At 56.8% G+C, this 14052-nt stretch overlaps 2 protein-coding genes across 2 annotated transcripts in view; one reads left to right on the top strand and one right to left on the bottom strand.

Annotated features, from left to right (window-relative positions):
* Positions 1 to 11596, top strand: part of UNC5A (unc-5 netrin receptor A) — a 62168-nt gene extending 50572 nt beyond the window's left edge. Inside the window, exons 3-16 of the mRNA XM_023515106.1 lie at positions 1202 to 1345; positions 1619 to 1722; positions 1879 to 2059; positions 2683 to 2850; positions 3421 to 3585; positions 4626 to 4814; positions 4919 to 5221; positions 7983 to 8070; positions 8320 to 8488; positions 8670 to 8903; positions 9040 to 9189; positions 9267 to 9431; positions 10005 to 10183; positions 10407 to 11596. Of these exons, the coding sequence (XP_023370874.1) occupies positions 1202 to 1345; positions 1619 to 1722; positions 1879 to 2059; positions 2683 to 2850; positions 3421 to 3585; positions 4626 to 4814; positions 4919 to 5221; positions 7983 to 8070; positions 8320 to 8488; positions 8670 to 8903; positions 9040 to 9189; positions 9267 to 9431; positions 10005 to 10183; positions 10407 to 10572 (2405 nt within the window). The 3' untranslated portion in view covers positions 10573 to 11596. The remainder of the gene's footprint in view (positions 1 to 1201; positions 1346 to 1618; positions 1723 to 1878; positions 2060 to 2682; positions 2851 to 3420; positions 3586 to 4625; positions 4815 to 4918; positions 5222 to 7982; positions 8071 to 8319; positions 8489 to 8669; positions 8904 to 9039; positions 9190 to 9266; positions 9432 to 10004; positions 10184 to 10406) is intronic.
* The window catches only part of HK3 (hexokinase 3), an 18813-nt gene continuing 16327 nt past the window's right edge, over positions 11567 to 14052 (bottom strand). Inside the window, exons 16-19 of the mRNA XM_003781903.3 lie at positions 12665 to 12848; positions 12426 to 12581; positions 12006 to 12239; positions 11567 to 11919 (exon numbers count right to left, since the gene is read on the bottom strand). Of these exons, the coding sequence (XP_003781951.1) occupies positions 11775 to 11919; positions 12006 to 12239; positions 12426 to 12581; positions 12665 to 12848 (719 nt within the window). The 3' untranslated portion in view covers positions 11567 to 11774. The remainder of the gene's footprint in view (positions 11920 to 12005; positions 12240 to 12425; positions 12582 to 12664; positions 12849 to 14052) is intronic.

The following is a 14052-nucleotide window of genomic DNA, read 5'->3' as shown; positions in this document are numbered from 1 at the left end:
AAAAAAAAAAGAAAAAAAGAAAAACCTGGGGACCTAGTGTGAGAACCCAGAGACTTGTGAGAAGGGTCTGGGAAGGGGTCAGGAAAAGACATGTTAGAGAAATTAAGATGGAAAATAGCCTCCCAGCCTGCCCAACTGGGCTCCCTGGTCCTCCCGCAATGCAGCCCTAATTGAATTTTGCTGTTAACAATGGAAACACGTTGGCAGCAGCCTCTCTCTCTCTCTCTTTCTGATAAGCCAGTGACCTGAGGGAAATTGGGGTCAGGAGGAGGAGAAATGGGAAACAAACAGTCTTTTCTCACTCCCAGGGTGGGAGGAGGGTTGGTATCCTGCTTCTGGCTGTCAGAGGGGTCCAGACCTCTAGCACACCCTCTACACACCCAGGTCTCTGGGGCTGGAATTGGCACAAGGCAGGAGACTATGTCCATCCTGGGGAGGAGTCCCCCAGCCCACCCAATTTGGGCAGAGCAAATCCAAGATCCCTAGTCACTGGTCACCTCCCCTTTCAAAGTTTCTCCCTAACAGATGGGCACCCCCAACCCATCCCAGAGTGACCACAGAACTGCAGGCACATTTTAGATTCAGACAGCCCTGGTTGCCTCTCTCTTTATGCACAAGTGGTTACAACACTGCCCAAAAGAGGGAAAAGAGTAAGATAACAGCCTGCTGTGTGGGAAACCCTTACTATGTTCCCAAGGTCTATTATCATAATACATAATCACTGTAATTATATTGTTAATGACTTATTATATTATCATAAGTCAGGATCTACCTACTAACCCTCCAGAGAGGTGGACCAGAGCCTTCCTCGCCCTTCTTTACCCACATAGGCCCTCAGAAGCTCAGTCTACCCACCCACCCCCCGTTCTGTCTGGAGTCTTTGGAAGCCAAATCTTGTGGCCCAAAGCGCTGTTAGCAGCCACTTTAGGGATATTTCTGTAATGACTCCAGGGAATCAGGTCTCCAGCAACCAAGTCTAATTAATGAGAATTCTACAAAACCCCACTCCCAGCCTTTGGGAGATAGAAATTGCATGCCCCCTTTGGCTGCGTCAGAATTCTCTCCAGGCTGAAGGTTGTTCCCAAAGTCCACTGGTCTGCCAAGCTTAGAGAGAGTGGCCAAGGGTGGTGCAGGGATCCCAGACATTAGGGAGGCTCAGAGGGGCCCTGGGGCCCTGGCTACCCACCCCTCCCATCCCCAGGACTGCCAGCCATGGAAGTCCGCATCAATGTCTCAAGGCAGCAGGTGGAGAAGGTGTTTGGGCTGGAGGAATACTGGTGCCAGTGTGTGGCATGGAGCTCCTCGGGCACTACCAAGAGTCAGAAGGCCTATATCCGAATCGCCTGTGAGTACAGGCTGGGGCCCAAATGGGGTGGGCAGCCGAGGGTGTCATAATGGGTGGGGGGAGCAGGCTTTCTGTAAGAGGGGTCTGGTCAGAAGACCTCATAGCCCTGCCTAGATGGATAGAGGAAGTGCCTGTGGACACAACCCAGCTACCCCCTGTCCCCTGGGCACTTGTCACTTCCTTTAGTGCCAGGGGCCATGCCCCCTGCAGAGCTGGCCAGGCTGAGCTGGTGTGAGGTGCTGAGGTAGAAGGACAGTCTCATTCCTCTTCCAGATTTGCGCAAGAACTTTGAGCAGGAGCCACTGGCCAAGGAAGTGTCTCTGGAACAAGGCATCATACTACCCTGCCGCCCACCAGAGGGCATACCCCCAGCTGAGGTGAGGGGGAGTTTTAGGACCCACTCCACAGGTGGACAGGGCTCCCACATCTCAGGTCCTGCCTGCCCAGCCTCCAGGGTCCTCCCTTCACGGACCACTCCTCACTTTGGGCGGGGCCAAATGGGCTGGCAGTACAATGGCATGCTCCCTCCCCAGGTGGAGTGGCTCCGGAATGAGGACCTAGTGGACCCATCTCTGGACCCCAATGTGTACATCACACGGGAGCACAGCCTGGTGGTGCGACAGGCCCGCCTGGCTGACACAGCCAACTACACCTGCGTGGCCAAGAACATCGTGGCACGTCGCCGCAGCTCCTCTGCTGCTGTCATCGTTTATGGTGGGCCCCGGGCACGAGCAGGGTGGAGGGCACTCTGGTCATGGGGAGAGGCACTGAGATGCTATTGGCAGTGATGTGTGGCTGGTGGGGTGGAAAGAGGCCATGGGGCCAGGGCCTGATGGAACAGACCATGGCCTGACTGGGAAGGACAAGCACAGGGTTCACCATGGCTGTTGGGAGCCTGGGAACACATCTGGGCAAAGAGGTGGGACAGGTTGGTGGTCTTCTGTGGGCAGGGGGTACTGTGCAGAAGGAGATGAGGGGACAGGTGGGACGCCTAGGACAGGTGACAGACCACTCCCTGCTCCCGAGTCTCCAAGGTGGGAAGTAGATGCCAAGCAGTTTCAGGCCCCACCAGCAGCAGGCAGGGTGGGTGTGGGAGTGACCCTGTGAGAGGCTGGGGTCTGGGCTGCAGGAGCCTGTGAACTGCAGTCTGGCCTGGCTGCCCCAGCTCCCCAGGGGCCAGCAGGATGAACTCAGCCTCCCTCAGGGTTTCTCTCCCAGCTCAACCACCACCTACCATGTCCAGCTCATAGCTCCTCTGCCTTCACTCCCTGTCCCCTGGGCCAGTGTGGCTGAGGATGCCCCCGCTCCCTGACCCCAGTCCTTCTCTGTCCGGCCAGTGAACGGTGGGTGGTCGACGTGGACCGAGTGGTCCGTCTGCAGCGCCAGCTGTGGGCGCGGCTGGCAGAAACGGAGCCGAAGCTGCACCAACCCGGCGCCTCTCAACGGGGGCGCCTTCTGTGAGGGGCAGAATGTCCAGAAAACAGCCTGCGCCACCCTGTGCCCAGGTACCAGCGGCTGCTGCCTCCCGCATCGTTTCTCACCACGCCATCTCCGTGCCCTGGCTCCATCGTGCCCACCAGCCTGCCCCCCCATGGCTCCATCCCACCTGCCCGCCACACGGGGCCAAGCTCAGTCTGAGGCAGGAATCAGGGTGCGGTGTTTGGTTGGAGTCAGGGCTAGGTCTGTGTCCAGGCGTGGGGCCACAACAGTCTTAAGTCACAGAGTCTGAGGCACAGCCTGAGGACAGGGACTAAGGCTCAGCCTGGGGCTGCAGAAATCAGAAGGATCAATGTGTGACTAAGAGCCCTCACTGCTCCAGGGACAGAGATGGCCTCCCTGGTGTGAGGAAAGCCAAGCAGCCCCAGGCGTCATCCACGGCTCCCTGTCATTAGCATGCGTCATCAAGGCCAGTTGGACACCAGAGGGTGTGCATCGGTGGGCCTAACTCAGGTCCAAGCCAGCTCACCCTGCCTGGTCTGGGCAACCAACAGGGCCACACGCCCTGTCCCCTGGGCCAGGGCAGGCTCCACAGGCTAACTATGCTGTCTCTCTCTGCCTATATGTCTCTTGTCTAGTGGATGGCAGCTGGAGCTCGTGGAGCAAGTGGTCAGCCTGTGGGCTCGACTGCACCCACTGGCGGAGCCGCGAGTGCTCTGATCCAGCACCCCGCAACGGGGGTGAGGAGTGCCAGGGTGCTGACCTGGACACCCGCAACTGTACCAGCGACCTTTGTGTGCACAGTGAGTCCTCCACCCCAGGGCCCTCTTCTCTTTTCCAGGACTGACCCTGCCCTGCCCTTGGGGAGGTAATGGCCCATGCAGTCATTCTGTTGTCATTTAATTTTAAACTATTCCTACTTTAGCTTAACCAACTGCATTTTCCTATTTCTCTTCACTAACAATTCCCCTGCTACAGGCTGTACTTTCTCCAGGCTCAGGCCACTCAGGGATCTCCCTCATCCCTAACACACCTGCACAAGTGCTGGTATGCCCCACCACCTCCCATACCTCCAGATACTTGCACAACCCCAACACCTCCCCATAGCTTTATATCCTTCCCATTCCCAAGTGCACACATAAGTCCTATGGGGACACCCAGCTTGTGAGGCCTGTTAATTACAAGGCCATAACTAACAATTAAAGATCTCTGTTGGGATTTTTTTTTCTCGAGAACACACCCTCCCTCATTCTTTCAATTAAAAACCTAATTATCTCTGTCAATTCTTTTCTGATGGACATTTCTTCCATTATGCAAAACCCTTCTAAAATCAATAGATAGTCAGATAGTCAATCACTCCCTCCCTGTCCTGCCCCAGGCCTGAGGGAGGCTGACAAGGAAAAGGGCCAGCCAGTTGCTAAATTGTGGCTCCTGGCGGAGGGACTGACCTGGAAGCTTGCAGGAAGCAGATCCCTTACCTCAGGGGATCCCAAGAGTTTGCCCCAGCCCCAGATGTCCCAGTCCGCAGAGGAGCAGGTAGTACGCTCAGCATAGCCACCGGGCTGTGGAAAGTAGCTTTTCCTTCCTGGTTTGCTGGCAGCAGCCTCAGCAATCTCAAGCCTGGGAGTGAGGTGATTTTCTCAGAGCCACACAACAAAATAGTGCAAATGTAGGGCTGGGGTGCACAGGTGCTGATGGCATGCTTCCTGCCTCAAGCGTCTATAGCCAGCTGGTGCCAGTGCCCTAGGAGTAGAGACTCATCCTCCTGGGGTACAGACCATTGACCTCTCCTCCCTAGCCTCCTACACCCCTGCCTCTCTCAAGGCTACACTGTCTCCTGCAGCTGCATCTGGCCCCGAGGACGTGGCCCTCTACGTGGGCCTCATCGCTGTGGCTGTGTGCCTTGTCCTGCTGCTTCTAGTTCTCATCCTCGTGTATTGCCGGAAGAAGGAGGGGCTGGATTCCGATGTGGCCGACTCATCCATTCTCACCTCAGGCTTCCAGCCTGTCAGCATCAAGCCCAGCAAAGTGGGTAAGGAGCCCCTGCCCCTGTACTCGGTGCAAAAATCCACAACAAGGGCCGCCAGGACAAGGAAGCTCTCCAGGCCACTCCCTAAGTCTGTCTTTATCCTGCAGATAATCCTCATCTGCTCACCATTCAGCCAGACCTCAGCACCACCACCACCACCTACCAGGGCAGTCTGTGTCCCCGGCAGGATGGGCCCAGCCCCAAGTTCCAGCTTACCAATGGGCACCTGCTTAGTCCACTTGGTGGTGGCCGCCACACACTGCACCATAGCTCGCCCACCTCGGAGGCCGAGGACTTTGTCTCCCGCCTCTCCACCCAGAACTACTTCCGTTCCCTCCCCCGAGGCACCAGCAACATGGCCTATGGGACCTTCAACTTCCTCGGGGGCCGGCTGATGATCCCTAATACAGGTAGGAAGGACCCCCCACATACCCTAGGGAGCCCTGAGAGGCAATATTAGCTTCTGTTTTCCCTCGTAGTGGAGGATAGGACAGCCCAGAGTGTCCTCCAGCCTCTCTGAGTGGCCAAGCCTGACCAGCAATGAAAGGGGATAGAGTTTGGTAAGAATCCAGTCATGGCTGGCACTGGGACCCTGGCCAGAGCATTCTCTCTGCTGCTGCCTGTGGGCACATGAGTACTGTCCTCTCATTTCCACAGACTATTTGTATGTGCTAGGCTCTATGCTGGGCCCAGCCCAGAGGTAGGGCAAGACTGGCCTCACGGAGCTCATAGATGAGTGGAGAGACATCAGAGGACAAATACTGAATAGTGCAGGCCTGAGCAGAGGGCCTCTTGGAAACCCCACTGCTTCCATCCACCACTCCACAGAAACTCTCAGGTCCCTGAGATAACCTTGTTGGAGAATCCACAGATCCTTCCTGTGGACATCTTGCAAGAAGTTGTTGCCACCTCTGCTGTAGCTGGCCACTCCCACCCTGAAATCCTCCATTCCCTGAGCTTAGATGGCTCATGTGCCTGTGATTTTCTTACACCTCTCCAGCTGTTTCTGGGACCTATTCCCTAAACGTAGATTTTCCTCCAAGCTGCCTCCTGGTGCCCTTCTCCTGAAGCAATCTCGCCCACTCTGTGGCTTTAATCACTGAGTCTGTGCAGATACACTCCCACTCCTCTGTCCCCACCCCGTGGTTCTCCCGGGCAACAGAGCTGTACACCCAGCTGCCTCCTGGGCAGCTCCATCTGGATGTCTCACAACACCTTGGATTCCTGGTTCCTAAAACAGAATTGTCTCCCACCCTCCTCCAGAGCCAGGCTTTCCCCAGCTTATGGACTGTACCGTCTCATTGCTCAAGCCAGAAGCTGGGGGTCACCTTGACCTGCTCTCACTTGTCCCCTCACTGGCTTCAGTCACACAGCAAGTTTTGCATGTTCTCCCTCCTCAATAGCTCCTGCCTCCTACTCTTGCCATGACCTGCTCCCCTCTTCTGGCCCCGGTTACCATACTGGTTCCTGGCTCTATACTGTCACTGAATGATGCCAGAGTTGATAATGTCTCTCTTCTCCTGGCTCTATACTGTCACTGAATGATGCCAGAGTTGATAATGTCTCTCTTCTCCTTGAACCCCTTTCAGGGCTCCCTGCTGCCCCCTGCAAAGCCCACATGACAAGGCAAACAGGACCCGCCCCCTGTTGGCCAACTGCTGCACTTCTGTACTTGGCAGCCACCATGGACCCTCAGCCCCCCATACACACCACTGCCATTTGCACTCACAGCCCCTCCCACTGGCTTAGCTGCAACTTGTCCTTTGGGTCTTAGCCTGACAGCTCTTGCTTTCTGCACCTCCTGGCCCCCCTGTACAGGGGGTGATGATGACCTCCTCATGGGTCTATTTGGATGCCAGCATCTGTCCACTCTTACAAAGAGGTGGCAAACAGTGGTGCCCAATGGCACCTTGGTGGCCCTTGGTCCTTCATCCGCCGGACATGGTAGGCTAGCTGCTGCTTCTCCTCCATCCTCTACTGTAGTTTTCTTGTCCTCCCACTGGGCTGAGCGCTTCATGAGAATAGGATCCGTCCTTTTTGCTCTCCTTCCTGAGTGCTGGCAACATTTGTAGAATGAGTACATGAGTTCATGTACTTCCCTCATAGAAAGCATGTGTGTGAGGATGCCTGGGACTATCACCAGTGCTAGCAGTTCATACCCAGGGGCAGCGCAAGCTGGTGAAGGGAGCAGTAGCTATAAATCTGCAATTGACAGCTTCCCTCTCCTGGCTTAAGTTTCCTGTGAGATAGTGATGTTCTAGCCCAGCCCACCTCAGTTACCCACTCTGGAGAATATATATTTACTTTTGGGCTTTGGGGGGATGAAGTCATGACATTTCTCCCATTGTCTCTGTCCTGGGCTGGGAGGGCCCCTGATGTAAGGACTCCCTGTCTGGGGGGCAGGGCCACGGCTCACCACCCCTGGAGTGACTTCTCAGCCCCTGTCCTTGCCATGGCCTGCCCCACCACCCCCACTCACTTCCCTCTCAGCAGACACTGATACTGCTCCTGCAAAGTGCTGGGGCAGAGATGGAATCAGCCAGTCAGGAGGGTGTCTGTACAGTGGCTTCCAGGCCCAGGAGGGCTGCAAGACCCAGCCCCACCTGCAGGGACAATGATAGTGGCAGGGAATGGGCAGTCCCCAAAGGTGGCCAGGGCCAATGGAGACGGGAGGAGCTCAAACAGGACAGGAAAACAATGGGGCTCAGGCTATGGTTCCAGAAGCCCTGAGTATGTAGCAGGGTTAAGCTGGGCTGAAGATATTGCCAGAAAGGTATTAGGGGCCAGAGGCAAAGGCCCTTGAATGCCAGGCCAAGGAGCTGGACTTCATCCTGGAGGTAGGAAAGGTTTTAAGGAGGAAATGTCCTGGTCCCACCTAGTGCCTCTCAGGTGACAGAGGAGATAGGTACAGCAATACCTGATACCTTGTTCCAGAGTGTTCTGTGCCTGTTCTAACTAGGCATGCCTTTCCCACCTGGATTCCTTAAGCTGTTCTTGGGGTTACCCTGATTCAGTGTTAACGCCTGTGAGGGTGGCTAAATAGCACAGCTGTCCTTACGTCCTCAGGCCACACTGACACCAGTCTTCACAGGGAGGCTTATGAGGGGCTGCCTGGTGGGGTGTCAGGTGCCTTTACAGCAGGTAAGCCCCAGCCCTCCTGCTCTGTTACAGGAATCAGCCTTCTCATTCCCCCAGATGCCATACCCCGAGGGAAGATCTACGAGATCTACCTCACTCTGCACAAGCCAGAAGATGTGAGGTGTGGATGTGGGCCCTGCCACTGGGGCTGGGAGGGCCTGCCTGCTGCCTTTAGTCTCAGGGTGCCCTTTGCCCACTTATTATTGGGCCTGGTCTGGGCTGGCAGGGGAAGAGTCACTCCTAAACCCCACCTGGCCTTGCAGCCCTTGACCTGGGGTACTGCTGCCCTGCCATCTGCCCAGCCCCACTCTCATTTCTAGGGACAGACCACTGACACCTTTCCCTCCCTACCTGTATTTCCCCACTTGAGGTTGCCCCTAGCCGGCTGTCAGACCCTGTTGAGTCCCATCGTTAGCTGTGGGCCACCTGGAGTCCTGCTCACCCGGCCTGTCATCCTCGCCATGGACCATTGTGGGGAGCCCAGCCCTGAGAGCTGGAGCCTGCGCCTCAAAAAGCAGTCATGCGAAGGCAGCTGGGAGGTGAGCAGGGAGCAGTCCCCAAACCCTGGCTTCAGAGGGATTGTGGGTCTGCCCTGGCCCTCAGCAGCTGGGTGGCCCTGAGCCAACCCACCCCCTCCCCAGTCTCTGGCCACTTCTCAGAGCTGCAGTGGCCCATGGGCTCCAAGGCTGAGCAGAACCAACCCACTGGGCCCACCCACAGGACGTGCTGCACCTGGGTGAGGAGGCACCCTCCCACCTCTACTATTGCCAGCTGGAGGCTGGTGCCTGCTATGTCTTCACCGAGCAGCTGGGCCGCTTCGCCCTGGTGGGAGAGGCCCTCAGTGTGGCCGCAGCCAAGCGCCTCAAGCTGCTTCTGTTTGCCCCTCTGGCCTGCACCTCCCTCGAGTATAACATCCGAGTCTACTGCCTGCATGATACCCATGATGCACTCAAGGTACCATCCACCCCTTACACCTGCAATGGGGAGGCTGCACCTGGCCCTGTGGGCTGACAGCCCCCACCTGGCATGGAGGCCCTCCTGCCTGGGGGTAGTGGGGAGGGACCCAGGCTGACCACCTGGCACACTGCAGGAGGTGGTGCAGCTGGAGAAGCAGCTGGGGGGACAGCTGATCCAGGAACCTCGCATCCTGCACTTCAAGGACAGTTATCACAACCTGCGCCTGTCCATCCACGATGTGCCCAGCTCCCTATGGAAGAGCAAGCTCCTTGTCAGTTACCAGGTGAGGGCCAGACCCACAGCCAGTGCTTGAGGTGCCAGGAGCTGGGCACACCTGATGCCTCCTCTCCACCCCCCCAGGAGATCCCCTTCTATCACATCTGGAATGGCACACAGCAGTACCTGCACTGCACCTTTACCCTGGAGCGTGTCAGCCCCAGCACTAGTGACCTGGCCTGCAAGGTGTGGGTGTGGCAGGTGGAAGGTGATGGGCAGAGCTTCAACATCAACTTCAACATCACTAAGGTGGATGGCAGGGGCTGAAGCACTACCATGACGTACTCCCACCAGTGACCCCTCAGAAATGCCCTACCCTCCCACCTGTCCCCAAGCCTACTTCCTCCATTCTTGTAGGGAGGGAGGTACAGATTTAAACAGGACTTGGAGAGGGGAGGGGAAGAGTATGTGGGAGCGGAAGGAGAGGACCCTGGAGGAACTTTGTCCTGGGCCCTATGGGTTGAATACCTCTGGCAGGCAGCATTGAGGGGAAGGACAGTTCTGGCAGTGGGAACTGAGAAGGGAGGATGAAAGGGGCAGTAAGAGGAGAGCACCAGTGCTGAATGGTTAGCAGAGGTTGTGCAGAGTCACTTGGGGTGGGAGAGAGGTACAAGACCAGAAGGGTCCTCTGCTCACTGGCTGTGTAGTTGGGGCAGGTCACTGCACCTCTGGGCCCCACTGGGTGGGGTCTTGGCACATGGGGGTGCCCAGGAAGTGCCAGTCCCCATACCTCCTCCATGCTCTAGGGTGGTCTGAGAGCTTCCCTAGCAGGAGGTGGCAGTGGGCAAGTTCTAACAGTTACCTTCACCCTTCTCACCCTAGGACACAAGGTTTGCTGAGCTGTTGGCTCTGGAGAGTGAAGGGGGGGTCCCAGCCCTGGTGGGCCCCAGTGCCTTCAAGATCCCCTTCCTCATTCGGCAGAAGATCATTTCCAGCCTGGACCCACCCTGTAGCCGGGGTGCTGACTGGCGGACTCTGGCCCAGAAACTCCACCTGGACAGGTATGTAGGAAATGAACCAAGGTACTGCGAAGGCCACATATAGTCCTGAGCTGGTAGGGAGTAGGGTGGACAGGAAGCCCACGGGGCCTGTGCCTCATCCACTAGCAGCTGAGACAGTCAGTAAGTCTGGGTGGGGGAGGCCCTCCCTGGGGTGGGCCTGGGGATAGGAGGCGGTAATTGTGGTGAGGCCAGGCTGCTGATGGACTACCCCTCCCCTCCACAGCCATCTCAGCTTCTTTGCCTCCAAGCCCAGCCCTACGGCCATGATCCTCAACCTGTGGGAGGCTCGGCACTTCCCCAACGGCAACCTCAGCCAGCTGGCTGCAGCTGTGGCCGGACTGGGCCAGCCCGATGCTGGCCTCTTCACAGTGTCAGAAGCCGAGTGCTGAGGCCAGCCAGGCCAAACGCCTACACTCTCACCAGCTTTGGCACCCGCCAGGGACAGGCAGAAGCCAGACAGGGGCCCTTCCCCCAAACTGGGAAGAGCTGCTTGGACAGGCCCCATCCGGCTGAAGTTGTCCCTTAACACTGGTCCTTCAGACCCTGCCCAACACCCACCCCTCCATGGCCTGCCTGACCAGGCTGGCAGTGCCACCTGTTCACACTCTGCTCCAGCGCCCAGGGCAGACAGTGCCTGGAGCCTGGGCCAGGCCCAGCCCATCTGTATGTGTGTATGTGTGTGTGATGCTACCTCTCCTCCTGCCCCCACCAGGGCCCCGCATACACACAGGCATGCATGCACACACTGGGCTTAGGACATGGGCCCCAGAGCTCTTGCCTGAGGTGGACCTTATGCAAACATTTTTGTGCCTGCTGGGTAGGGCACATCTGAGGGGCCTGGCTCCAAGTCTGCAGGGCCAAGGGCCACAGCCGGACAGGGGGTGGCCCCTGGATTCAGGCACATGACCACCACACGAGCATACGCCCATACATGTCTCGTGTGCTCATCTCACATGCATCCCCCTTCCGGGTCATGCAGACACCCCACCACTACCACATACACATCTCATGCTGTACACCTGGAGGCTGCTCACGTCTCTCACGCCCGGTGTCGGTGCACATCTGCCTCTCACATGCTGCCCTCTCCCACCCACCCAGGGACACCCAATGGCTCCTTCCTGACCTTCCCCTCTTCCCCTATCCTCGAGGTGCCCTGCCCGGCGGGGCGTGTGAATATGCAATGGGAGTCTTGGGCTGTACAATGGCGAGTGTGTGTGCTGTGGCATGCCCGTTCCTGAGGCTGGCTGGTGCCCCTGTGCAGGGCCTGTCATGTGAAGCTCGTGTCCTGACTCTGTCTTAAGTGCATTCACGCACTTACACTTGGCCTTATGTACACAGCCTTGCCCGGCCGCCGGGGCACGTAGGGATTTTATCGGACGTGAATGTAAATAAATTATATATATATATTGCTAACCTGAGTGCTCCTTCTTTCAGGGAAAGCCAGGGGGTAAAGCCAGATAGCCACAGAGTATTCACACATGGGCTGTCCTGGGAGTCCTGAGTGACTGGGCTTGCCTGGGGAACAAGTGGGCTCACACCCTGCTCCAGCAAGGCTAGGGCTGAGAAGTCCTGAGAACTTGCAGAGACTTCCTCAGACACGGATCTTCTGGGCAAGGCGGCAGGCAACAGCAGTGACCAAGGCTGCACCTTTGCCAGATCCATCCTCTGACTGCAGGAAAGTGACTGCACAGCGAGGGGCCAACTCCCGCACTGTGGCAGCTACCAGGCTGGAAAAACTGTGAGAGAGCAGCCAAGGTAAGCCTAAGCCAGCCAGACCCCATCTGGCCCCGCCTCCCTCCCCAACTCCTGCACCCAGACTCACTGGGGATGCAGCTTATAGAGGGTTCCATCTACCCCCACAGACACCGTCAGCTCTTCCAGGCCCCGATTCTCCCGGATCCTCTCCACCACAGCAGCCACACCTGCTCCACAGAGCTGGGCAGCCCGCTGGGACACAGCCTGGCACACCTCTAGGACCATCTGGGCATCATCTGAGGTTAGGGGCAGTCCCAGATCCTCCAGGATAGCTCGGACCTGCCGCAGGGCCAGGCTGTCGCTGGGGTCCAAGAAGGAATAGTGTATAGGGAGGCAGGATTCTGCATTAGCTCTCCCCACCCTTGTGACTTCTCCCACTTTATCCTCCAGAGCAGACACCCACCCGCTTGCTGCCACCACCCAGCATTCCCCCCATAGTGGACAAAGATTCCTTTGGCGGTGGGAAGTCAACGTAGGCCTCAGGCACCTTTCAATCTCAGAGAGGAACTTGGTCTTAAAGATGTCCCTGGTCTGAAGGCACTGGATCTGCTGGCCCCGGAAGAGAACTCCAAGGCTGGTTAAATGTAAGAGGATATGGCGGACAATCTCCCCCAGGTACATGCCACTGATCATTTTCTCAAACCTGCATGAACATGTGTGTGTGTACAGGGCAGGAAACCCCCACCAGCCACTGCCAGCCACAATTGCCTGGACCCCAGTCCATACCTCTGCTTGCCAGGATTGATGGACATTTGGTCTACACTTGCGTCAAAGCGGGTGCTGAGCATGCCCAGTGAGCCATCATCCCCAAAGGCACCCCACTCCATGTTAATGCACATGTGGCCTGAGTCCCCAGCCACGCCTGCCACATTCCGGAGCTCCTCCATGTAGCAAGCATTAGTGCCAGTTCCTGCAGAGAGGCCAGATGGACAGGGAGCCATTTATTAATGCAGACAGGGCCCCTCTGAGCCCTTCCCGCACCAAGATGGTACAAATTGGACTCAATCCCCACCTCTTCATCTCCCCAGCTCACAATCTGACTTTGGTCCTGGTTCTCCTTCCTTCCTTACATTCCTTGTGCAGACCCTGCCAGCACCAAGCCCTAGAGATCTCCTCTCCTTCCCTTACCAATGCCACCTCTTTATGGGGGCATAGAGAGAAATCAAACATGAGGAGCTCCACGTGGCCAGAAGATGGGCAATGAACAGCCAACTCTGATAATGCCTCTGTGTGCCCAAACAGAAGCACAAAAGAGAGCCTCACGGAACCTCAGAACAGAGGGTGAGTCCTGCACATCGGGTCAGGAAAAGCTACAGAGAGGAAGTGATATTTAAGTTGGGTTTTGAAGCCAAGAAGCACAGAAATGGAAAAGGCATTCCAGGCAGAGGACACATCCTGGGTAAAAGTCTTTCCTTCCTCTCCCCAACACATTTTCAGCTCTAGGCAGGTGAGCTCTTTGTTGGCCCCACCTGGAATTCTTCCATCCAGTTGTTAATTCATTTAACAACCTGGGTATACCTCCTCTCCCGAGTGCCTAGCTATGCCAGCCACTATGGATTCAAGAAAGTCCCCATATCATGAGAGGCTGCCACAAGGCCTTGTGTTCTAAGGGACCACTGCCCAAGGGGCTATAGGAACCCTCCTCCCCTGCACAGCCAAATCTTTTCTTTCAAATCCCACTCATCTTGGGACTGTTTCTTTCTGATGTTGGCCTTTTTGCCACCATGCACAGTCAAGTCAGCCCTCCCTGACTGCCACCTGCTGTTCTGGGCTTAACCCTCACTCAGCGGTCAGTTCTGAGAGAGCAGAGATTTCCTCTGCTTTTATGTGTCCTCCTATCCCTTTGCCCAGCTCCTTCTGGTCACTGGGTGGATGCTAAATAAAGACTTAGAATATTGGACTATATGGCTCGGCGCCTGTGGCTCAAGTTTCTAAGGCACCAGCCATGTACACCCAAGGTGGCAGGTTCGAATCCAGCCCAGGCCCGCCAAACAACAATGATGGCTGCAACCAAAAAATAGCCGGGCATTGTGGTGGGTGCCTGTGGTCCCAGCTACTTGGGAGGCAGAGGCAGGAGACTCGCTTGAGCCCAGGAGTTGGAGGTTGCTGTGAGC

This window comes from Otolemur garnettii, unplaced genomic scaffold (assembly GCF_000181295.1).
Source record: "Otolemur garnettii isolate 467f Iridium unplaced genomic scaffold, OtoGar3 scaffold00003, whole genome shotgun sequence".
NCBI classification, from domain to species: Eukaryota; Metazoa; Chordata; class Mammalia; order Primates; family Galagidae; genus Otolemur; species Otolemur garnettii.
The sequence above is the reverse complement of the archived record's forward strand: the minus strand, read 5'-3'. Positions and strand labels throughout refer to the sequence as shown.